The sequence below is a fragment of the Sarcophilus harrisii genome, chromosome 5, assembly GCF_902635505.1.
Source record: "Sarcophilus harrisii chromosome 5, mSarHar1.11, whole genome shotgun sequence".
NCBI classification, from domain to species: domain Eukaryota; kingdom Metazoa; phylum Chordata; class Mammalia; order Dasyuromorphia; family Dasyuridae; genus Sarcophilus; species Sarcophilus harrisii.
Genome location: NC_045430.1, coordinates 62,406,720 through 62,431,332, shown reverse-complemented (window position 1 = coordinate 62,431,332; position 24,613 = coordinate 62,406,720). Strand labels below are relative to the sequence as shown.

The window sequence follows — 24,613 nt, the reverse complement described above, 5'->3', positions numbered from 1 at the left end:
TTAAATTCTATCTTCCAGTCCATCTCAGCCTTCTTAGTTCCTTTGGCTTTGTTCGTTTATCGGGTATTTCAGGGATGGGAGGGACAGCAGATTTGTGTGGGGTGGGAGGGGGCTCCAAGGTCAAGGACAGTGGGGCATGCTTTGGGTGGAATTTCTGGGCTCAGGCACATCTATTTTCAATCTCTCTCTTCCCTTTCTCCAAGTCCCGGTCTCCTCAGCTGTAAAAAGCTGAGAAGGGTGGGAAGATTTGACCAAGCGACCTCTCAAGGCACTAGTTCCCCTGATCTTTAGTTCCACAGAATGGCCCAGTCCCCAGACAATGACAGATACATTGTGTTATCACATGCATCCTACACTGTGGCATCTGACAGTGTCATTCAAAAGAAAGAACACTGGTCTTGTCACCTAAGACCCAAGTTTGAGTCTCAACTTTGACACTTACTTAGCTTTGTGAGCTTGGGCAATGCCCTTAATCTTTCTATACCTCAGTTTCCTTATCTGTGAAATGAGATAATAGCCTCTGAGGTGGCCTTCCATCACTAGGTCGTAATATTCACATTACCTCCTTTACAGGGTTGTTATGAGAAGAAAATCAGGAAATTGGGGTCAGGAAATTGGGAATTTGAAAGTGCTACAGAAATGTGAGTCATTCTCCACAGGCAAATGAGCTGTACACACCTTGGGAATTATCCACATTTGGCCCCTGATTCTTGCTCCTCATACTCCCATGCAGCAATCCTCTGCCAAGTCTGAGGTTGTCTTTCTGCCTGGTCTGCTCACTATGTGTACAACTTCCGTAGATTTGTGGGATGTCTGGGAAGTAATAGTTTTACTTCTTCAGCAGAGCTCAGAGCAAGATGCCATCCAGAGTTGTTACTAAACAATAGGAGCAGGGAAAGCAAAGAACTCGGAGCTAACCTAGCTTTAAAAAATGGGACCGCTGAAATTCAACTCTGGGTTGAATTAAAATCTTGTCCCATAAATCATTGTTCTGGTTACTCAGTTCATGAAGAATCCTCTAGGAAGAGGGCATTGGCAAAGTAGTCCCTTGCTCATTTTCCCCAGTCTGGGCTTTCATATGAAAGTTGCTCTTCTGGAACTAGAAACAAACAAACTTAAAAGGGCAAGACATGAGACAGCAAAGGCAGCCCAGACATAAACAGTTGGAGGCCAATCCCAGTCCCTTAAGCCAAAGGCACTATTTAATCAGGTAACAAGATAATCTACCGATTGAGAAGGGCTCATCTTCCTCCATCATCTTATAGTCTAATTCCTTCCATCTTGTTGAACCCAGAAGATAGCAAGCCTGCCCCTAATGTAAATCTCTAAAATGATAGATGTTTATATGTCCCACAATCACCTTTTCTTGCTGGTTTTCCCCTGGTCCTCTGGGTTCAGATGGCATCCATTTTTTGTCTGCAGGCTCCCCCTAGGAAGAATAAAATCTAACCTGAGGCATCCCTTCCTAAAGGACATTTGGACCTGTCTTAAAAGTAACTCAAACTTATTATAGGAAAGAAACATTCTAAGTAAATGAATGTCCTATGGATCTATCAGATCTTAACTGCCAGGGTAAATTCAATTAAATTTCAGTATTCAGAGCACTTTCTAGGCCTTCCAGCTCTATTTTTGTCAGTCCCTAAATCAACATCTGCACCAGGAAACTCATTCCATAGCCCAGGAATACCATTTGTATTTGCAGAAAGGAGGAAAGAGCTATTTCTTTTTCTTTTTTTTTTCCTTTTTTTGCTGAGGAAATTGGGGTTAAGTGACTTGCCCAGCCAGAAAGCCCAGAAAGAAATATTTCAAGGCTATCATCCCCAAATTCTATCAAGCCTGGGAACTGTTCCCATCAACTTGCCTCTGCTACCTGGTCTAAAGCCTGAACTCTTCACTAAGTACTCCAGTAGAATGTAAGCTGCTAGAAGGCAGGGACTGTTTTGTTTCTGGTCTTTGGATTCCTTCTACTGAACACAAAACCTGAGAAGCTCAACAAACACTGAATACCCTAGTTGTGCTCCAGGGTTGGAAATATGGTGAACCTTATGGTTTTAGGTATTCGTTTGTCTCCTATTTTGGTATACCTTAGTTACTACACCTAAATGCCCTGAGGGAAGTGAAGGAGCAGAAAAAAAATCAAGGAAGAAAAGGAAGAAGGTGGGGGAGACTGTGTTATATGTCTGTCACTCAGTCCTTCCAGCTGCCACATTCTCTCCCAAGCCAATGACACTAAGAAGGCTATAGGAAAATACAGTCTTTATTGTTCTTCTGAAACAACAAACAAGAAATATAATTTTGCCTTTAAAAATCTCCTGCCTTGTGCTGAAGACACCACCATTTTGAATCCCCTCCCCCACCCCTGCACCCCTATTAAAAACAATAATAACAACAATCAGGTCTACAGCCAGCCCATGAAGAAGAGGGAAGGCCCACTTACCCAAGGAAGGGTTGACCTGTTGAGTTTGTGCCAGTGGTATCCACTCCCCAGCTTAATTGGGAGAAGCACCTTCTCAAAGATGTCTTCTCCACCATACCCATCTTACATCTCGTCGCTTTTCTTTTTCCCCAATGGTCTACATATGCAGAGTTGGGGGAGTGGATAAAAGGCAGCCAGGACCAGCCCAGTCTTACCCTTCTATCTCTCTTCATCCCTCTTCTTGCCTGTGCTTTAGCTGGAGTTCTTCCTTTATTGTTCTCCTAAGACACCCCATTAGAACCAGAAATCAGTTGGGTGCCTTCCAGCCCCTCAGATGTTCCTTGGGAAACCACTGATCTAAAAAGATTAGATCAAGGTATTCCCAGGGCATGATGAAAAACATTACTTGCCATCAAATTCATGATGAGAAGGAAGAAGAAGAAAGGAGAGGAGGAAAACCAGGGAGAAATATTAGGGTTCCCACAATTCCTCCACAACCCTCCTCTTCCATTCCAACTCTACTCACACCTCTTAGTATGACATATATCTTATTTATCCCATTACTATTGGCTACATTTAGAATCCAAATCTGTAGGTTCCTGGCTCAGATTCTGGTCCTCAATTTAGTTGTAATTAAAGACTCTGGGGAATAGGACCAAGCAGATGGATTCCCCAGTGGATCCATGCTTACCTATGCCTGGAATAGGAATACACCCATCTCCAAGCACCAGAAGGGATCATAAGGGGAATATCCCCTGGGGCACTCTGGCTGGCAGTGAGTTTCCGGGAGGAACATCATTCTCTCTGCCAGACACTCACTCTCCCAAGTCCATGCCCCTGTTTCCCCACTACCACCAAAAGGGTGTCCCCAGGCCAAACAGCATTGTCCAAGGATGATCCAGCTCTGCTCTTCTGCCCAAAATCACACTGTGGAGCACAGATGAAGTAACAGACAGACTAGTTTCCCTCCTCAGAACTCAGACTCTAGAGGGGAAACTGGGTTGCCATATGCAGAAGTGAGTGTCCTAACTGTGACCTAGCAGCGCTGCTCCATGTGGGCTCTGAACTGAATAAGTATTCTGGGATGTGAGTCTGAGTTCCTAGTATTGCACCAGCCACAAGTACTACGGAAGCCCCTGGGGCAGGTGTCCCCAGAATATCCAACATGCTAGGTTCGAGCTGGTTACCATGGTGATAGGCAATCTGGTCCAGAAACAATACTTTATCCCACTTTAGCAGATATAGCAAAAGAATCCTTGTGCTGTTGGATTTGGGTTTCTCTCCCCATTGGCTGTAGAAGGCTGCAGTAAGCAGGGATTCTACAGTTGAACAGCTGACTATCTGTTGTGGGGAAGTGACATCTCAGCTACCCAAAGATTCCGGGTGTCTGTCTCTGTGTGAATGTGTATGCATGAATCTGTCCTGTGTGGAGACTCCTAAATCAATATAGTTCTGTTGATATTGCTATGAGTACGTGAGTTTGTCTTTGTGAATTCAGAGGCAGTGAGGGAAGGGAATGTTTGAAGATGGTGACCAGATTTAAGGGTCATAACTACATTTGCAGCATAAGAAATAGGTATAGACTCATTGTCGTATTCATAAGAGTCGGGTAGGTGTGTTCCTGTGGCTGTGACCAGAGCCTAAAAGATGGAATCAGCCTTATCTCTGCAGTCCTACAAGAAGGATTAGCCGAAAGCTTCCTCTGACCCCAGTCGCCATGACTTCATTCCTCCAGCATCTTCGAGGAAAAATGCTGGGAGAATCACAGCCATGGCTTCACCCGGAAGAGAATGAGAGGAAGATAAAAACCCCATGGCCTCCCTTCTTCACCAGAAGCTTCCCCTCTGCCTGGATCTGGTCTTCTTAAATCAGCCAGAACCTTTGGGAAATACCCACAAACGTCTGATGAGGGAGCAAGCCGGGAGAGTTTCCAGAGAAATCCCAAGGCTTCTTGTTCGGTCTCTGCCTAGAAGGGTGGAGGAGGAAGGTGGGACTGAGGCGAGCTGTGCTCTGTGATCAGACTGAGAGGGGAACCGAACCACAGAATCTCGGGGTGGAGAGGAAGGGATGCCGGAGAGCTGCCTATGAGAGGGGCTTGCTAAAAGTCCCTGACTTTCTTTCCTGGTCCTTCCTCCTGAGGCCAGATGGGGTGGGGAAGTCTCACGCCACAGAGGAGATCTGCTTCTGATCCTCCTGCTCGCCCTCCGGGTCACCCATCAGCGGCTGGCGCTTCTTCAGCTCCCGGTGATACTTGGCCATGAGGGAGGCGTAAATGCATCCATAGGCGGCAGCCACAACCATCATGATACAGACAATTCCACAGACCACGCCAGCGATGATGACAGTCCCGATGGCCCGACGGACACTGACCGGCCGATACCGCTGTTTCTGGGGGCAGGCTGTGCTGGGCTCGGGTTCTGGCTCGGCCCCGGGCTTGGGTTTAACAGGCTCCAGGCTGGCCTTGGTACAGGGAGGCCCCGACACTTCCAACCCGGCTGAGCTGCTCTCCCCGAGCTGAGAGCAATAGTTGAACATCTCCATGGGAACCATTCGCATGTCTTTCCCTCTCAGTTCTTTGGGCATCGTACAGGCCAGCTGGTCTAGGCGTCCCCCTGTGCCAAAGGGAGAGAAGAGAATTGGGTGCTCAGCTTTCCATGCCCAAGGAACCCCACTCCCTGCTCCAAAGTCCCCAGAGTGAGAGATCCAAGAGACACAACTGCTGACCAGCACTGTAGCAGCCCTAGAAGAATCATCTTGGGAAAAGAAAATGGGTTAATCCAGACATGTTGAGAAAGTCATTTTGAGAGTCAGCTTGGATTGGGCACCTCGCACCAGGCTGCACATGTGGTAGGGGCTTAATAAATACTGCTTGAATGAATGAGACTCCCACCCGAATCTTCCCTGATAGAAAAAGTCAGGTGGGCACTTCCTCCTTTGTCATCTCTTTTTCAAAGACCTTGCTTTTGCTGATGCCATTTTTCCCACTGCCCATCTATTTTTGGCTGCTTAATTTTTGCCTTTGACCTGCTGGGCACTATTCTCCTTGCAGTGATCTCATCTGTCAGGAAATTACCTCCTGAAGTAAAAGGAAAGAGTCACTAAATAGTGACATTTTCTGCACACTAACTCTTCCTAAGGATTTGAGAAGAAAGGAGCTTTCTAGCTTAGTTTCCTTCCCCTTACCCAAGTTTATTCTTGTGACTCCACTAAAGTATTTCTGATTTTGCTCAGAGTGGTTGCTTCCAAATGGGAGAAGTACCATTTCATTAGATAGATGTGGATATCATCATTGATGGTGAGGTGTTTTGGCTTGGGACAGGAAGGGAGACTGGAACCAAGCCCTCTGGATTTCACTAAGGAAATTTCCTTAGTGAAAATTTCCTCTACGAATGTAGATCTTTAGCTGTTCTACAATTTATAGTTTTAATTGTCTGAGGCAATTGTCTGAGGTTAACTGATTTGTCCAAGGTAATTCAGCCAACCTATGTCAAAGGTAGGATGATGATTATAAAGACATTCAAAGGCTATAAATTAGGTGGGTAGAGGACAGTGTGGGTAGTGAGAATATCTGTCTGAATACTCCATGAGAGATCATCTAAAGCTGGATGGGATGGCAATTACAATGAATGACAAAATCAGGCTCCAAAAGGATCTTGATAGATACACAGAGGCACTGGTTAACTCTAATTCAATATAAAATATAATTCCATAGAAACAATGTAAAGACCTAGGCGTGGGTACAAAAAATCAATTTCACAAATATAATTTGAAGAAGGCATGCAAAGATAACAATAGCACTGAAAAGATCTGGGAGTTTTAGTGGATTTAAATGTCAATATAAGTTAGCAATGGGATGTGACAGCCAAAAATGCCAGTTTGATCTTGGACTACATGAAGAAGGCTATAACTTTAAGAATAGGGAGGTGATAGTTCCTCTAAATGCTGCTCTTATCAAACTTTGTCTGGAGCAGTTTAGTTCTCCATAGGCCAAATTCATTCAACTAATCCTTGTATCAGTTTAGTCAGGAAAAGAAAGGCTAGAGAGTGAGGTAAGGTTGGGGAGGGGCATGATTGCTGTGTTCAAGTAAATAAGGCAGGGGAAAGAGGAACCAGATTTATTATATTTGGCCCAAAAGGACAGAACAGGAGCAAACAAGAAGGTGCAAAAAGCCTGACCCAACGTGGAAGGGGCTGTCTTTGAAGGTCTTCAAGTAAAGCTGGACAACTATTTACTGAAGATGTGATGGTAGAAATTCTTTTTGTGCATTGTTTGGACAAGATGGCTGCTGGGGCTTTTGAGACTCTTGGATTCTGTAATGTTAACATTCTTACTTCCAGTCAATCCTAGATTTGAAAAATCTATAATTGCTTCCACCAAATACATGTGTCCTGGGCACTCCCTCCCTGAGCCCAGCTGCTAATGGTATCTTAAACAATAGACACCATTCTTTCTCCAATTTCTGGTGTGAACTCCATTATAGCTTCTGTGAGTGGTTATGTAGTTCAGGATTCTAGTCCAAGGAATATGTCTGAACAAGTTTCCTGATTATTAGAATATAGATAGAATCTGCATATGTGATTTCACTGGTGGCAGTAACTTATTTCCCCTTTCTTTTAGATCATTTTGGAACATGTTAGAACTTTTCTTGGGAAGGATTGGTTTTTCCTTCATTTCCTTCCTCTAAACTCAAACTATGGTAAAGGGATGAAAAGGAGATAAAATTCAAACCATTTCATTCCTTATTATGGATCTGATATAAAGTTATGTTGAGAAAGAAGGCTGCAACTGTTAGCGATGACATTTAAATCCCTTTTTTTCCTGTTGTTTTGGATAACTGGAAACTGATGTAATTGTTTATAAGGTAGAGGCAGATTATCCTTCTTCTTTGCCTCCCTTCTGCATTCCACCATAATTTTATCTCTTTTACTTGCATTACCTGCCTGGACAAAAATATCCTTCTCCCCTATAACTCTTACAGGTCATTTCCTTGCTTCTCCCCCAAAAAGGAGAATTGTTTTGGTATATTTCCATAAAGTATGGGAAAAAGATTACACTGCCCTCTAACTAGCTGTGTAATATTGGTCAAGTCACTTCCCTTCCCTGGAAACCTCAATTTCAAAGAGCCAGAAAAGACCTTTCTACCACACTAAGCTGCCTCTGTACTCAACTTCCTACCACCACCTCTGACAAACATTCTTGTATAGGTAAAGTCAGGTTAAAATGAACTTCAGGGGAAACCTTCAGGAGGAATAAAAGTAACAAAACAGCAGCCTGAAATGGGTAAGGGAGAAAGGCAGAAGGGCAGTCCTACTCCTTTGTCTTGCTGATGTATGGCTGGGGAGGCGGACAAGGGGGTGGGGAGGTAAGAGAGGCTGATTGTATAGAGATGAGCCTCAGATCTTTTTTAGCACCAGCTGGCAAAACCACCTCCTCCCTGATGGCTGCTTTCCTGAGTAACTGAACCTAGTTCATGAGAGGGGAGCTGGAGACTGTGATGCGAGTCCTGATTTGCTGTACCCTAAAAACAGCTCTGCTTACCACGATAGGAGAACCATTCCATCCAGTGCTTGAACTCTCGCAAGTTACAGTCACATTCCCAGGGGTTGTCCCCAACCTGAAGCAACTGCAGGCTCACAAGGGGTTCAAATGTCACCCGATCAAGGTTTTGCAAGCGGTTGGACCGGAGCGAGAGAGAACGTAGTGCCAGGAGTCCATCAAAGACACCAGGGGGCAGTTGCGCCAGGCCATTGATGGACAGGTCCAGGTGTCGAAGGAGGGGTGCGTGCTGCAGGAGGTCCCTGTCCAGGGTCCTTATGCTGTTATTGCGAAGTTGGAGTTCAGTGAGGTTCACCAGGTCCCCAAATACAGCATGAGGCAGCTGGTCCAGGAAGTTGTTGGACAGATCCAGCCTCTGAAGGCTTGACAGATTGGAGAAAACCCAACTAGGAAGAATGTTCAACTTGTTGTTCAAGAGTAAAAGGGTACGGGTAGCAGCAGGCACGTCTGGAGGCACCGTGGAGAGCCCCAAGCCACTGCAATCCACTTCCAAGCTTCGGCTGTCACATTTACAGGAGAAAGGGCAGGTGGGGAGAGTCTCTGCAGCATACAGGGAAATCCAGCAGGCAATCCCTAAAGAAAGGAGAGAAAAGCAGAATAAAATTGAAATTTCTAGAGAAACAAAGTAATGGAAAAAAATAGAGAAGCGGAGTCAGAAATAGAAATAGAACCTGAAACTACCTGGAAATGTCTCCCTAGTTTACAGGCTCACTGCCCTTGGTGCTTCCTCTTGGAAATCCTAATTTGCGGTTTTTAAATGTGTCTTTCCAATTTACAAAGTACTTTGTTCTTATTATTTTATTTGTTCCTCGTGGCAACCCAATGAGGCAGATAGTACAAGTATTATTGTACCCATCTTATAGATAAGGAAATTGAGTTCTTTATGTAGCTAAAGTAACTTGATTAAGATCACATAGTGAGGTGACAGAGGGAGAATTCAAAAGCAGGTATTCTAACTCCAAATCTGATATTCTCTCACTGTGCCACACCTATGTCCCAGTGGCATTAACCTCAATCAATGAGTAAATACTTATTGATTACATTGCATGTGCCCTGAAATGGTCTAGAGAAGAGGGAGTAGGGCATTCCAAGGAGAGGGACTGGTGTGAGGAAAGGCTCAGTTTGGGAATATGTCCAGATTCGTCCAGATTAGTCTGACTAATGCAAACAATTTCTTTAGCGACTAGTGGGAGATAAATAAGTGAACCAGGTTAGGGCCAGGTTATGAAGGATCTTGAATGTTAGGCTTTTAAAAAGTGCCTTATCCTATGGGCAGAAGGGAATCATTGAAAGTTGTTGAGCAGAGGAGTGATGTTGTTTTAGGTGTACAGAATTTATTCAAGTGAGAAACCAGTTAGACAACTGTCCTAATACAAGAATGGGATGATGTGGACCTGGACTTAGTAGTGGTTTCAGGAAGAGAAAAGAAGGAAAGGTGGCTATAGATATAGGGCTAGAAGAGTCATTAAAGATCACCTAATTCAACCTCATTTTATAATTGAGAAACCTGAGGTAGAGTGATTAAAAGATCTGCCCAAGATTACAGAAATGGCAAGCAACAGAAGAAGGATTTGAAACCGGGTCCTCTAGCTCTTCACTGTAGATGAAGGAAATATTCAAAGGAAGAATCAACTTGTCATAATTTCCCTTATGACTTGCATCAAATAGCCCAACCCAGCCGTGTTTTACATTGTTTCGAATGCCCAAGATCTAAGGGTCCTTTTTAAGTCCAACAGTACCACCTCCCACGGGGCACTGGAGAGTTACAGGCACTGTGAACTACCTCATAAAGACAAAAGCGGAGCTTGAAACAAGCAGTGACTAAGGTGGTATCTTGGGATGCCGTGGAGGAAAGGTTAAAACTGCACCATAGAACATGGGCCCAGCCTCATGAACATTCATTTAAGTTCCACGGAAGTCACCTTTCTCAGGGAACTACAGCTGCCTGCCAGGCACTTAAAGGTGTAACAACAATCTTACTTCCTCAATGCCATTCAGAAATCGCTGCAAGAAGGAGAGAGACACTTGCTTAAAAGAAATTTGGTGTCTCCTTGCCATTTTGCCTGTTATCCCCCATAGTTACCTAGAGGCAAGCTATGCAAAGAATGGAAAGTTAAGTTAGGGAACCTGCAGCATATTACATATGTTTACATACATATCATCCACCCCATTACTGATAAACTTGCCAAAGACCCAAGAGGGAAAGCAGTTGCCTTATATATTCATCAAATAGCCCAACCCAGCTGTGTCATACTTTGTTTCCAATGCCCAAGATCTAAGAGGTCCCTCTTAAGTCCAATCATACCTCCTTCCACAGAGCATTGGAAAGTTACAGGCAGGGTGAACTACCTCATAAAGGCAAAAGGGAAGAAGGTCCCACTCTTCAGAGTATCCTTGGGCATCATGAGAATGAGTGATGGATGTGGTTACATAGAGCTTCACTGAGCAATCAGTATTTAGGGAATGAGGCTCTTGGAAGACATTGGATTTAGATTTGGGAAGAGAACTTACAGACCACATAGTCCAACATCAGAAATAAAGTAACTTGCCTGAGACCAGACAGTTAGTATGTAACAAGTGGAGGAGCTGTGATTCAAATCCAAGTCTTCTGCTTCCAATCCCAGTGCTTTTTTTCCCACCTCCTAGGCCATGCAGACAGCCCAGGAAATTGGAAGAATTTCTCAATGGGTGGATCATTAATGGATTTTCTATCATTTCCACTCTCCATATACAGGGCCACAATGTTGGATACCCACAGAGAACCCTGGAAAGAGATTCAGGTTTGGAGGTCTATGTTCAAAACTGCTCCAACATTTACTAGTTGTGGCGCTTCATTAGCAAGTCACTGAACATTTCTGAGTCTCGATTTCCTTATCTTTAAAATGGGAGTGATGATATTTGTGCCACCCATCTCAGTCTTGTCCAGAAAGTACTCTCAGTATCATATAAGTGAGTTATGATGAGATAAGGAGAGGAATTGGGCTGGGAAGTAGTACAAACTCTTGAAACAATAGATTTCTCAGGTGTAGAATGGATTTTCCACCCATTCCTGATATATAGTCATCTAGTCTCTGCTTAAATATTTTCAGTAGCAAAGAAGCTCATTGCTTCATCCAGCTGGCCATAATTGGTTAGCTCTCAGGACTTGTAAGTTTATGCAGAGCCAAAGTCTGCATCCATTCAACAATAACCTGTCTCTCTCGCTGTCTTTGTTTGTCTGTCTGTCTGTCTCTCTCTATGTCTCTCTCTCTGTCTCTGTGTGTGTGTCTCTCTCTGTCTCTTTCTCTCTGTGTCTCTGTCTCTCTCTGTGTGTCTGTCTCTGTCTCTCTCTCTCTCTGTCTTTGTCTGTCTGTCTGTCTCTCTCTCTCTCTCTTTCTCTGTCTCCCTCTCTCTCTGTCTCTCTGTCTCTGTCTCTGTCTCTCTCTCTCTCTGTCTCACACACACACACATGCACCACTAAAATGAAAACCATCTCCTCTTTATCACTTCCTCTACTTTTTTCCCTGCACTGAGCATAATCAGTGTATAACCCACAACCTACTGGTCCCCATGTTCCTTCTCTATAAGCCTTGTTGGCTGATAATTGCACATTAGAATCACATAGCCCCGAGAAAAAGGACCAGAGAGGAGCATGATGGGAGATGTAAGGAGAAGGTGAGCGCTCATTCCTTTCTGCTTTATTGACCCTACACAAGGAGCAGTGATTAGCCCTCTCAGGCTATGTGTGTAGATGGGGAATGATACAGCAAGCCCTTACCAGGAGGAGACTGTCTGTCTTGACGTCCTGCAGAGGGTGGAGCAGGGGTTAGAAGGAGAAGGATGGGACCTGCTCCCTCTCCTGCCTGTGTAACAGGGAGGATTGATGACAGCCTGGATGCCACAGCGGGAGGCTGACACCTGAGCCTCTTTGTCCTGAGCAGGAAGTAAGAGCGGGCAGTGGTAATGTTAGCCAGTTGGAGGCCTTCTTTAGGGCACTGGGGGTCACCTTTCCCCACCCCCACCTTATTACATCCCACTGACAGATCAAGCATCTATAGAAATCACCTCATCTCTATTGTTACTGGATCAATTTACCTTCATGCCTGTGACTCCATCTATACCTCTGATATTGTTACTATAACCCTAGAAAATGAGCTTTTTGCCTCTGAAACTCAGGAAAAAGATGAGTCCCTAAGAAGTGAGAACAGGTAGAAGTAAAGGGTTGATTGTGCTTTGAACCTTCCCTACAACCCTTCCCTAGAAAGGAAGGGCAGCAGAACAGGTGGCTCTTGCTCTGGTGTCAGGAAAACATGATGCAACTAGGCAGTAGGTTTAGTGATCCTAAAATGAGGCTGAAAGAGGATCTGGGTAGCTCAGAGATCGACAATCATCCCTCGGTGAATAATTCAGGCTGTTTATGGAGCAGTGAAGATGGATTGCAGAGACTAGTCCCATTGCAGAGAAAGGCAAAAAAAAAAATCTCCTATAGTCATCTGTAACTCGGAAGACCTGGGTCTGAGAGAACCTCTCCCCTCTCAGCTATAGTATAGACATGGACAAGTCTTTAAGCCAACTGTCAATCCCTTCATTTCTAAAATGGAGAAAATAGTCTTGGCAGTCCCAACCACAGAGGGTTGTTGTAAGGGAAAAGCACTTTGTGAACTGTTAAGTTTTATATAAATGTAGATTGTTGTTTTTTATCTGAGACTAAACACCTCGCCATACTCACATCCTGCTCCTTAACCTTGGGTCATCTAGAAAAAAATAATAAGATTCCCCAAAGATTTCTTTACATCTTTGTCCTTACTATGCTTTGGGAGGTGGGGAGCAGGAGGGAGATACATGAGTATATAGTCACTTAATTTCTCTGGACTTCGGTCACTCAACTATAAAATGAGACATGTTATATTATTTCTATATATCTATAATATAAGATCTCTAAGATCTTATCCACCTAAAATCCTATTATCATTTTTTCCCATTTAACATTTGAAATGAGTGAAGCTCATTAAGAGGTTAAAAGTTCTCTGATCAGTGATTAAACCAGAACTATCTTAGTTCTGGAAGTCCCAGATCTCCCAATCAAACAAGTATCTTTGAATCCTAAAATTATGAGGATTTAGGATGGTAGGGATGAAAATCAGATGGAAGAGGGGAGCTAGATAATCTCACTCGATTGTATCTATACTCTGTTAACTCCTAAAGTCCAACTCTGAAGAGGACCTATGATTGTGTGCAATCATTCATGGAGGAGAGACTGGCAAAGTCATTCTCCCTACTCTGCATATTCTGCAGAAAGCTGAGACCTAGAAAGGAGAATGGACTTATTCAGACTTACCTAGTAATGCAGTCACCACACCTATAGAGTTCAGGTATCTTAATCATAATGGCCTCTCACAGAAGAGGGAGATTGGTTGGGCTCCTCTTTCCCAGACCAATGCATAGTGCATTTAAGGTCGATCTCACTTAGGCTTCACTTTCAGCCTAAGGTCCAGAATGTCACATCACATCAAACCTGCTCCCCTACCCACCATCCCCTCTCCACTAGATAAGGACTATACTCACAGGAGATCTGTCTCCACTTCAGGGAAAGCTTGCTTCTCCACCACTGACCAATGCCCAGTGCCAGCATGATGCTGAGCCCTGAAGTTTCTCTTGGTTCCTGGTGTCTATAGAGACAGGAGAGCCCTTGTTTGTCCTGCCTGTCAGTCCTGAAGGAGAGCCGAACAGAGAAGGGTATTTGAGTCATCTTTCAAGCACGGATGCTTGAGGGGTTAAGGAGAGGACCCTGGTGTCTTTTTACACTCCCCATTAGTTCCTTATTTATTTGCTAGATGGTGGGGGCGGGGAACATAAGGAAGAAGTGTCTAACCTCTCTCAAGTGTCTCAGAGAAGGCTGATCAAAGCTCAGTTCTTTAGACCAGCCAAATGGGATATTTCATTGAACAGGCTCTATTCAAAGAACCATATTTATTAAATAGTTCTCAGTTCCAGGAGATAAAGAGGGGAAGAGGGAGTTGGGAGATTGCTGCCAGAAGGTATAGCACTGGGGACAGCATGAAGAATGATGGCTGAAGGGAGGAAAAAATATATTAAAACAAGAATGACGGTGTTTGATGCCATCAGAATCTCTAAGCCACAATAAGGAAGTGGGATTAGGAGTGGGGGTGGGGAAACTCTTCACTTAGTGTTGAAGTGCCCTGACCTTATATCAAGGCTTTCTGAGATGCTTACAAGCACAAAGCCAGAGGCCAAGCAGTACATGTGGCATTGTGCAATAGAGCAAGTCAGACAGACACAGAAACTAAGTCAGAGGCCCCTCAGAAACTCCCTACCCCCACTGCATCCCCTAAAGTCTCCCTTTGCTAACTAGCTCTCAATCTGAGGAACGGTTTACCAATAGAATATATTCTGGATTGTATGATGGATGCTTCAGGGTTTGGAACATTCCCATTTTAAAGGGAAAAAAACTAAAATCTTTGTGATATCTAGGTACCACCCTCCCCCACTTCCTCACTCCCACCCCTCACATCTTTTCACTATTGGAAAGTCCCGCCTACCATGTGCATTGAGGTGGCAGTGATCCAGCCCTGCCCAGGGCTTCAGCTGGAAAGGGGGGGGGGGGGCAGAGGCGTGGCCCAGGGACAGCCTCTAGTTCCCCTTGTCTCTTTGGAGGTGAACTGGAATGTGCTGTCTTCTGCAAACAAATCTATAATAAGGTTCATCAGCTTAGGGGGTTCATGCTGCAGCAGCTGCACACTCTAGAGAGAGAGACACAAACACAGAAAAAGAATAAGTCTCAGGGCAAAGAGAGGGGTAAGAAATGGGGGAAGGGGAGGATAGGGTGGCAATATTTCCATTTCAGACAGGAAAAGGAGGAGAGAGAATATTTTTCTCAATTTTTCTAGAGTCAAAGCTGTTCCCTACCACTAGCCTCATCAATAATAGCTGAATAAGAGGGATAACAGGTGCCCCATTACTGTTGCCTCCCTTTCCTTCCCAGCTGTGTCCAAGAATGGTTGTCCTGCAAGGATATGGCAAGGATAAACAAGCGCAGCTGACATGGATGTGTGTGTGTGTGTGTGTGTGTGTGTGTGTGTATGTAAAGTTAGCTATAGAGAGGGAAGAATAGACCATACCAAAATTCTCCCACATCCCTTTTGTCCTCCCAAAATAAAAGACCATACTAAATTAAAATAACTTCATAATATCACATAAATATAACTCTACTGTCTTTCTAATTAGTTCTCCCATCTTCCCTCCAAATCTCAGTAACAACAACTAATCAGAAAAGGAGGCAGGTGGGCACTTACCCAAAGGGGTCCTGTCTTTCCTGGTTGCCAGGTATATGCCTCTCTAGGCAATGGCTGGCAGCTGCTTCCCCTCTCTGGCTTCAGCTCCTGTTCCTTGTAATCCTCCTTCCAGCCCTATTTAATTCTCTACCCCTGAAGATCCAACAACAGAGTTAAGCTGACAGCCAAGGAGGTGGATCCAGTAGCCAGGAAGCTTGAGGCCTTGTCTTGGAAATTTCTAGCATCTAGAAAGCCTGTCTCTCCCCCGAAGCATTAGGATCACCCTGTAGCTCTCTCCCTCCCTCTGTTCTCCTCCCCTCTCTCCCTCTGCCAAGTTATATAGATAGCTCTGCTCCTTGGACCTCTAGTATAGCTGCCTTTACCATTCATATTGCTGACTTGCCTGCCACCAATGGTTTGGTTCTGAAAAGTCTTAACTGGATAGCTTGGTTTTGTTCTAGACAGAGAGCCCTTGACTAGGACTGGAAAAGAGGAGTCTCCCAGCACTCAACCATCGTCCCTTCTCTTATCTTTTTCCCTTTTCTTTCTTTTTTTTCTTTACCTTCTCTTATTTTTGCCCTCTCACCTCTGGGAGAGCAGTGGAAGCCGTCTTCCAACATCTGTTCCCCTACAAAGGGAGCCTCAGTGACAATGAGATATGCTTCCCAAGTCTATGACCCTTGCTGTCCGTATCCTGGCATGAGGTTCAGATGCTGAGCTCCATTCAGCACAGCCTGCTGCCTCATTCCAACATCCACAGGACAGGAGATGTAAGGAGGTTTTTGAGTTTTTCAGCCTTCCCCTCCCACAGTCCGTATCTGAACTCCTAGAACAATGTACCCTTTACAGGAAATTGTGATCTATGCACACACACACACACACACACACACTCATCAAGAACATTTTAATGCATGTATATGAGGAGAAGAAACAAGGTTCTTCAATACATGTACTTCACAGATTCAAACATCCATGCTTAGGTCACCTGTCAGATGCTGGTAGTGATCATAAACTCTATGATTTCTGCAGGAATTTTTGCCGCAAGGGCTCAAGGCATCTTGAGAACATTAACTTGAATCACTGTTATGGGGTGACCACAGAAAAAGCTGATAAATTATCTACAGTCATATAGGAAGTTAAGTTGAATGATAGAATTTTTTTTAACTACAAGATATATTAAAGAGTTCAATTCCCTCTTTTTATACATGATGAAACTGAGATTCCAGAGAGACCAAGTGGCAAACAGGATCACTAGCTGGCAACAGAAAGCAGGTATATTAACTTGCAGTTCATTGTTCTTTCCATTTCAAGAGAATGGAACTGGAAAGGAGTTCCAGGATACAGAGCCACAACTATATAGCTTAGCTAACATATGCCCCCCTGCCTATAATCATTTACTGGCATCTGCAAAACCTGTGCAGAGTGGGGTGCACACATGGGCCTCCCCAGACACGTGTTTGCAGCTCTCCACATAAGCACGTGACACAAACATGCACCCACACAAAGCTACAGATACTCTCTCTCTCCCTTTCTCTTACCCCACCCCTTTTTCTCTCCCCCCCCCCAAGGCTTGTTAGCTAGTTTCTAACACCCACCCTTAGTTGACAACACTCAGAGAGCAAAGAAAGGAGCTTCCCAGTTTTCTAAATTCTCACAGCAGGCAGGTGTCCAGAGCCAGCTCCAGCCCAGAGTTCAGTAAAGAGGGAATCCGCAAGCCACAGGCAAAGGAGGTCCAAAAAGACCCCACAGGCTGTCCCAAGTCAGAGAAAATCTTTGAACTCAGACTGAAGCTATTCTCATTCAATTTCCCTTCCCACTTCCTGGCTTCAAGCTTAGGTCCAAGTAATAGAAGAATTGGTGTAGTAGGAAGGCATCCCTATTAAATAGATTTGGAATTATTCTCTCTTCCTGGTCTGTTCTAACCACCTGAAGAATTCCAAAACTTTAATTAGCCTCCCCCATGATCCTGGTGATGTACTATGGATAGAGTGATGGGGGGGACTGAAAAACCCAAAGGAGTTGAATCATTAAAAAGGCAGTCGATCATTAAAAGAAATGCTACCAGAGTGTAATTCCTATTTATATTCCTCCCTCTTCTCTCCATTACACACATTGGGATGTGAAAACCCATATACAGTAAACTAGATAAATCCCAGGATGCCAAACCATTAGACAGTATTTCAAAAAGTGGCAGGTAGACTTTTCACCTTTCCTTCCTTTGGAAAGATGTGAAAACTACAAAATGCTTCCACAAGCCCCTGGGAAGATATCTGACATAGTCTAACTCATATACCTTGAGTGAACTAATATTAGACATCTAGGTTTATCTGGTGAGGAGAAATGGTAAAAGATTTAATTTAACATTCATCTCCAACTGGGATAATGCCAGAGGATAACACTATGTAAATGTCCCTTGGGGAGATATAGGAATAGAACCCAGAAATTCATGGCTCCCTAGATCCCTGCTCACCCACATGCCTCCTGCCAGAGGACCCTCCCTGCCCCAATATTATACAGCCTCATTAGTAAAGGGGGTGACCTACATTGGGGAGGCCTGGAGAGCAGCTGCTGCAGCAGGCGCTGACCAGCTGCTGAAATAAATTAACAGTCTGAAGGGGAAATCCACAGCCAGGGTGGGGATTAGGGCACAGGAGAGGGCTACTGTTAGAAGTCTTTCCTCTCCATTCCTTTCAAATCCTTGAGCTCCAAGATGTTTTAACTATTCCCAGCCCTCAGGCATGTCAAAAGAGCTAATTCTTTGTACCTGGATTCCAGGAACTATGAAAGATGGAGAAGGGCTGTGACCCCAATATCAAGTCTCTGTCTACTTCAGATGGACTTTAAAGCACAAGGGCTGACTGATTGAATCATTTCGAATCAATTCAACATTTACTTAACAACTACTATGTAAAACTGTGCATATCCACTGGAGATATGCAGACAAAAATAATATAATAATCCCTGCCCTCAAAGAACATTCCATGGAAGAGATTCCACATATATCTAGACAAGAAACACAAAGTAATTTAAGGGCTTAGAAAAAAAGCCCCTTAAAAATAAAGATTTTACTCTTACATATTTAACATGTATTGGTCAACCTGCCATCAGGGGGAGGAGATGGGGGGAAGGAGGGGAAAATTTGGAACAAAAGGTTTTGCAATTGTCAAGGATGAAAAATTACCCATGCATATATCTTGTAAATAAAAAGCTATAATAAAATAAAATAAAGATTTTGAGGAGTGAAGGTGAGGAGGGAGAACATTCTAATTATGAGTGATAGCCCATGGGAAGGCACAGAGATGGAAATATTAAGTAGCTTTAGGCAGGCTAGGTACCTTTCTCCAGCTATGGGATGTGGAGCAACTTCAAAAATACCTAGTACTACCTTAATGTGTCATGGCCTTGACATAGCCCCAGGGATGGAGCTTGTCAGGCCATTTGAGAAAGGCATGGATGAATGTACCATAGTCTTCCAAAGAGTATCCTGGGAGGGGAGGCAGGTTCATAGTCTCACTTTACTCTTAAACTAACCTCCCTTGGGGAACCTAGAGTTTTGGGAAGAAGAAGGGTGAGAAACTACTAAGACTACAGTGAAAAATTCCCCTCCTCCTTCCAACCTCTCAGTGTTAGTGGTGGTAATAATGAGTGTTTCCTAGAAAACATCCATCTGTTTGGGGATTGAAATGGGAGAGATCAAAGAGAAGGATAAGGAAGCTCATCAATGCTGGAGGGAGAGGCAAAGATAGAAAAGCCCTAAGACCGCTGTGGCTAAAGGAGAGAAAATACAGAGAAGAGGGAAAAGGAGATGAGATCATAGAACTGGAAGGGAACTTAATGATCACAGGGACTGCCCCGGGGTGCACCAAAGAGAAATGGGAACCAGTGAGTTGGCGGAGGAGGAGCAAGAGGAAGAGGAGACCAGACTGTGGAGCTCTAATGTAGCCGAGGTTAAGTAGACTAGAAAATTCTCTTCAGACCCAGAGGGATTTCAGGGAGGGGAAGAAAGAGGACCAGGAGACAGATTTGCTAGCAAAACATCCTGCCCCCAGCCCAGGCAGAGAGTAAGGATGGGGTACAGTGTCTCATTCATATACAGAAAGCAAAGATTACAAGGGTGCTTTGTTCTTGGTCTTCCCATCCCAATCTCTTCTTCCTCTGATTTAATTTCTTTCAGCCATATTAGTCCTGGGGTTGAGACTAACTCACAGCCTTTCACAACCTCAGTCTGAAGGAAGAAAACTAAGACTTTTCCTTTCCCCCCAACATCCAAACAATAGATATAAGATCAAAGAATTTAGAATTTCATACAATTCTCAATTGACAGATGAGAAAACTGAGCCCTAAAGAAGTGAGATTCCCCCATCTGCTGATTCCCCCCACCCACCTAGTGCACTGATCTCTCCCTTCAGTCACACTGTTTTAACTGAGTTCTATCTCCTCACATTGGTGAGATATTTCCAGGTCAGGTTTCGGAAGTCTCTGGGCCAAGATTAGAGGTTAGGGAGAGAACTGGGCTGATTAAGCAACAGGGGAATTTTTGATCCTTAGGGGAAATGGGACCCCACATCACATTTGGGGTGTCCTGAATCCAAGAGATGAGATTGATATGGCTTTCCCAGAGTTGAGCTCTGGCACTTATCAAGAACTAGCACATCTATCACAGGCATCTTACCAGGGCACATCCAAAATCTCTTCCTCACCCTCACCTCAGAATATATCCCATTCTTCAGCAGTGGGAAAACTTTTAAAAATACATCTCTGTGACTTGGAAAGAAGAAGTAAATTCCTAAGTGGCACCTGCTTGAAACAATCACTTTCCACCCCCTCAACTCCCTCTGACCCAAGCCTTGTCCCACACAAGCCAGTCCCAGCAAGAGTGAAGGGGAAAGTACCCCTGAGTCACTCAGTGCTGGTGGGGAGCAGCTCTGTTATGAATGAACTCCATGTGTTCATTAAGGCAGCTTAGACACTACTCCCACTCACTCACTACCTGAGTCCTATGTTCAGGAGGGAGGAACTAAGGCTACAATTGGAAAGATCTTCATCTAAGGTAGATGAGAGGTCAGCAAGAAAGAAATTTCCTCCAGTGACTCCCTTCCTTACTCCTGAAATGTCACCCTATTGATGTCAGGTGAAAAGACAACTGATTGCATTTACCCCTTTCTTCCTGACCACACTCAACCATCATCGATATCCTGATCCCCAAACCCTGCTTATTTACATGGAACCACAGCTGAGGAGATGGGATGAGGGGTTTCCTCATCCTGAGCCCCAGAATGAGTTCCCAGCCAAATTTCAAGAGAAGCCAACTCTGCTGCTTGAGAAAACCCTATTTCTCCACCCCCATCCCCAGCTTTCTTGGCTTCTCTCTTTGGCAGCTCTAGAGAACTCCCTGCCAAATGGAGGACCCAGGCCCTCTGTGGTGTAGCAGAATTTGAGGCAGAAGCTGCTACTGAGTTTCTCTGCCAGATAAACTTCTCCCACCTAATCTTTATTTCTCCACACCTATAACTCTCTCACACACACAACCCTCTACCTTTCCTCTTTGCTTCTCAGAGAAGTACATGATCAGAGACACTCAGACATTGTCCAATGAACTGTGCCAGATGGATGTTATCACTAAAACAAAATCACTTCAGGGGAAATGAGATCTCAAGGGCCAGCTGGAAAAAAACCCAACCTCAAGTCAAGGGGAAAGTGGGACATCTGAACCAGAGAGGTCAGTGGTGGCCCACACTCTCTTCAGGAAAGGCCAAAAGAGCCAAGTAATATTGGCAGAGCCCATCTCCTGGCATCAGTCTTCCTTTCTTCTTGGTCTTCTGGGCCACAGACTTGGGCATAGACGACTTCACCCACCCAAATGAACCCACTGAGTAGTTTTCACAGCCTAAAGGTGGGCTGACTCCTAAATGAAAAGTCTCTTAGGGATATTATGTGCCCCTTTGAACATATTCCTATATACATCACTCATATCTCCCTCTCCTGGTGGGCTAAGAGTTGAGAGCAGAGAGCCTTGATTCTGTTTCCTGGATCCCTTTATAGTCATGCCCTATCTATTTGAGGCTTTTCCAATGCCATGGCCATATGGGTCATGTCTTGCCAGGGGAGGATTCTTCCTGGTTCCAGAGCCCAAATTCAGACCACTCAGAAACCAAAGACCCATATCCAGTACAGCCTCCAGAGACCATTAGAGTTCTGTGTCTTATCTCCCTAGCTTGAACTTAATTCTATTCCTCACCTGTCCCCTCCCCCCATCCTGACCCCAAGTCTCTCCCTGTTCCCTCAGTGTTCTCATTACCAGTCTTATTACCCCAAAGCCCCCCACCTCCACATCCATCTCAATAGCATGAGGGTCCTCAAGGCTCATCTGCGCTAGAACCTAGTGTGCTGTCTGTGACAGCTCTTGGCCGTCTCTCTGTGCTGCAGAGACTAGTTTCTGTGCCTTCCAGGGCAGACAGGGATTGCTGCCATCTCCCCTCTTCTCCCCCCTCCTCACCTCCCACAGCTGCCACTGCCACCACAAACATGCATTCTCATACCTGTGGTGCCCATTCCCATTTCCCCTCCCATAAGTAACTAGCCTCCCTCTGCCCTCTGGGCATCCAGTGGCCTTGGGCTTCACCGGTCCCAGCAGGTGTCCAAGGGCAGGAAGGAACCGCAAGAGACAGAAGCATCAGAGTAGGGATTAAAAAAAAAAAAAAAAAAAAGAACGGGTCATCCCCACCCCTCACCCCACCATCCAGCCTTCTCCACCGCTTCCCTAATACTTACGGTGCTCCCTCCAACTGTTCTGCAGTCTCCTCAGATCAGACAGCCAAACCTTCCAAGGAAACCTTGCCGGGAGCCCTGGAAAAATCCGAGCCGAGTCAGACTTGATCCCGGGGTCTTCTCCAACCCGGCAGCCTCCGTCGGCACCCTTGCCACAGGACCAGGACACTGGCACACAGCACGCAGCACGGGCAGGCGGAATGACGGGCTTTCAGCATGCAAGGGGGATGGGGCTCCTGGGTCAATAACAAACCGAGAGAGGGAGAGGGAGAGAACGCGTGTGCTCAAGCGAAAGAGCCGGGGCAATGGAGTGACAGCTGGGGGTACATCTGTGATGACAGCAACAGCAGCACACACAGGCAGGCACAGACACACGCGCATGCACACACACACACACACACACACACACTCACACCGAGGCATCTAAGGGCTGAGGATGCATCCAAGTCTCACCCCCAAAGCGTCCACATTTCCCACAAGCCTTGATATATCTAATTATCTCCAAACCCCTAGAAGAAAGGAGCAGTTACACCTTTCATCTTGTTTCCCCTCCCCTCTCCATGCTCCTCCACCCCCTTCATCTCTTTTTTTCTCCTGCTCTCCTAATCCCTCCACCCTGTTCATTTGGAAGAAAGGTGACCAAGCCACAAAAAACAGCCCCAAAGGGCTGACTTTAGTCCACATTAAGACTGGATTGGGGAGGAGTGGTTTCAGAGACACACAGGAGGGAGGAAAAGCCTGAATCCAGCATTTATTTTTTTCTCTTCGACAAAGCAAGATCATCTTCCCACAGTGTCTTAATTAGGATAAGCCACAGAGAGATAAGGGAAGGAGATAAAGGAAGAGACAGACCTGTGGCCAAGGACAGAGGGCCCCCGAATCCAAGAGACAAAGGTTATGGGACGTACGTACGTAGATCCAGCTACTCCAAAATGTGACCACCTTAGAGGATCATGAATTGAAAGCTGGAAGGCACTATAGAAATCATCAAGCCCAACCCAATTTTTTCCACAGTTGAGGAAATGGAGGCTTGGAAGAGTTAAGGGACTTTTTCCAAGGTCACACACCTGTAGAAAGTGTCAGAGACAGAATCCAAATTCAAGCCTTCTGATTTCAAATACAAGGCTCTTTCCAGTGCACCACACTTCCAGGTCCTGAACTTTATGGCTATTAATGATGACTGGGCAGAAGAACAAGTGAGCTACAATCTGCTTCTCATAGTGATTCCACTAAGAAGTTCCAGAAATGGTGGTTTGCCTCCACCTGTAAACAGGCTGTAGGGTAGAGAAGGGAGAAAGGAAATAATTTGATCCAAGAATCTTAATTATTGTGACACAGGCATGAGAAATTTGGAAACGAAAAGATTAAAGTATACTATTCCAAAGTCAAAACAAATCAGTGAATAAACCAAAAATGTGACTCCAGAGTTCAGCCTCCTATTCTAGGGCATCAATCCTGAAGGGATGCCTTTCTTCTTTTTAATACAATCAGTGCTAACTATTGTTGTCACTGAGTCTCTCTCCTTCTACAGTTTTCCATATCTCCTAATTTTTATCTTCTAGATCTTGGAGTCAGGAAGCCCTGAGTTCAAATCTTGCATCAGACATTTACTAAGTCAGTGACTCTTGGTAATTTAATCTCTTTTCTTGTTAATAAATAGACATAATGAAGCCTCTCCTTCACAGGATTGTTGTGAGGACTAAATGAAAGCATTAATTAGAATGCTTCTTTAAATGTTAGGTATATTTAACTGGAGATGTCAGACAATAAACATTTATTGAGTGCTTGCTAACTAACTATCTGCCGGGGGGGGGGGGGGCAGCTAGATGAGAATAGATACAGAGTTGAGGCTGGAGTCAGGAAGCTTCAGATACTTACTAGTTGTGTGACCCTGGGCCAATCACTTAATCCTGTTTGCTTCAGTTTCCCCATCTGTAAAATGAGCTGGAAAAGAAAATGATAACTATTCCAGCTTTTCTGCCAACAAAACCCCAAATGGGGTCACAGAGAGGGGACATGACTGAAAAAGTGACTTAAAAATGTGCCAGATGCCTGTGCGTTGGGGATACAAGGAAAGACAAACATAGCTCCTTCTCTCCAGGAGCTCACAGTCTAATGGGTGAAACAACAGGCAAACAAACATGTACCAAAAGCAATATTCAGGATAAATTGGAGGGAAAGCACTAGCATTAAAGGGATCAGGCTTCTTGGAGAAGGTAGGATTTAGCTAAGTCTTCAAGGAAGCCAGGAGGCAGAGGTGAGGAGGGAGAATGCCAGGATGGGGGACAGCCAGAGAAAATGCCGAGGCAGGACATCTAGTGTCACTAGATCAGAGTATTTTGAGCCTGGGGAAGAGTGAGTGTTGGGAAGAAGTGGGAAGAGTAAGGTATAAGACTGGAGCAGTAGGAAGCCAAACAAAGGATTTTACATTTGATCCTGGAGGTAACAGGAAACCACTAGAGTTTATTGAATAGGGCAGGTGACATTGTCAGAACTGCAATTAGGAAGATTAATTTGACAGCTGAGTGGAGGATGAACTGAAGGGGGAGAGGTTTATGGCAGGGAGATCAAACAACAATCTATTACAACAGTCCAGATGTG

The 24,613-nt window shown here is 44.8% G+C and overlaps 1 protein-coding gene across 1 annotated transcript; it reads right to left on the bottom strand.

Annotated features, from left to right (window-relative positions):
- Window positions 1–2,304: 2,304 nt before the first annotated feature.
- LRTM2 (leucine rich repeats and transmembrane domains 2) lies at window positions 2,305–23,042 on the bottom strand. Its single transcript, XM_003771340.4, has 5 exons — window positions 22,016–23,042; window positions 14,513–14,713; window positions 13,518–13,663; window positions 7,956–8,546; window positions 2,305–5,028 (listed from the first exon to the last, which is right to left on the bottom strand). The coding sequence occupies exons 3-5, from the start codon at window positions 13,582–13,584 to the stop codon at window positions 4,577–4,579; spliced, it is 1,110 nt and encodes a 369-aa protein (XP_003771388.3). The 5' UTR covers window positions 13,585–13,663; window positions 14,513–14,713; window positions 22,016–23,042; the 3' UTR covers window positions 2,305–4,576.
- Window positions 23,043–24,613: the final 1,571 nt, after the last annotated feature.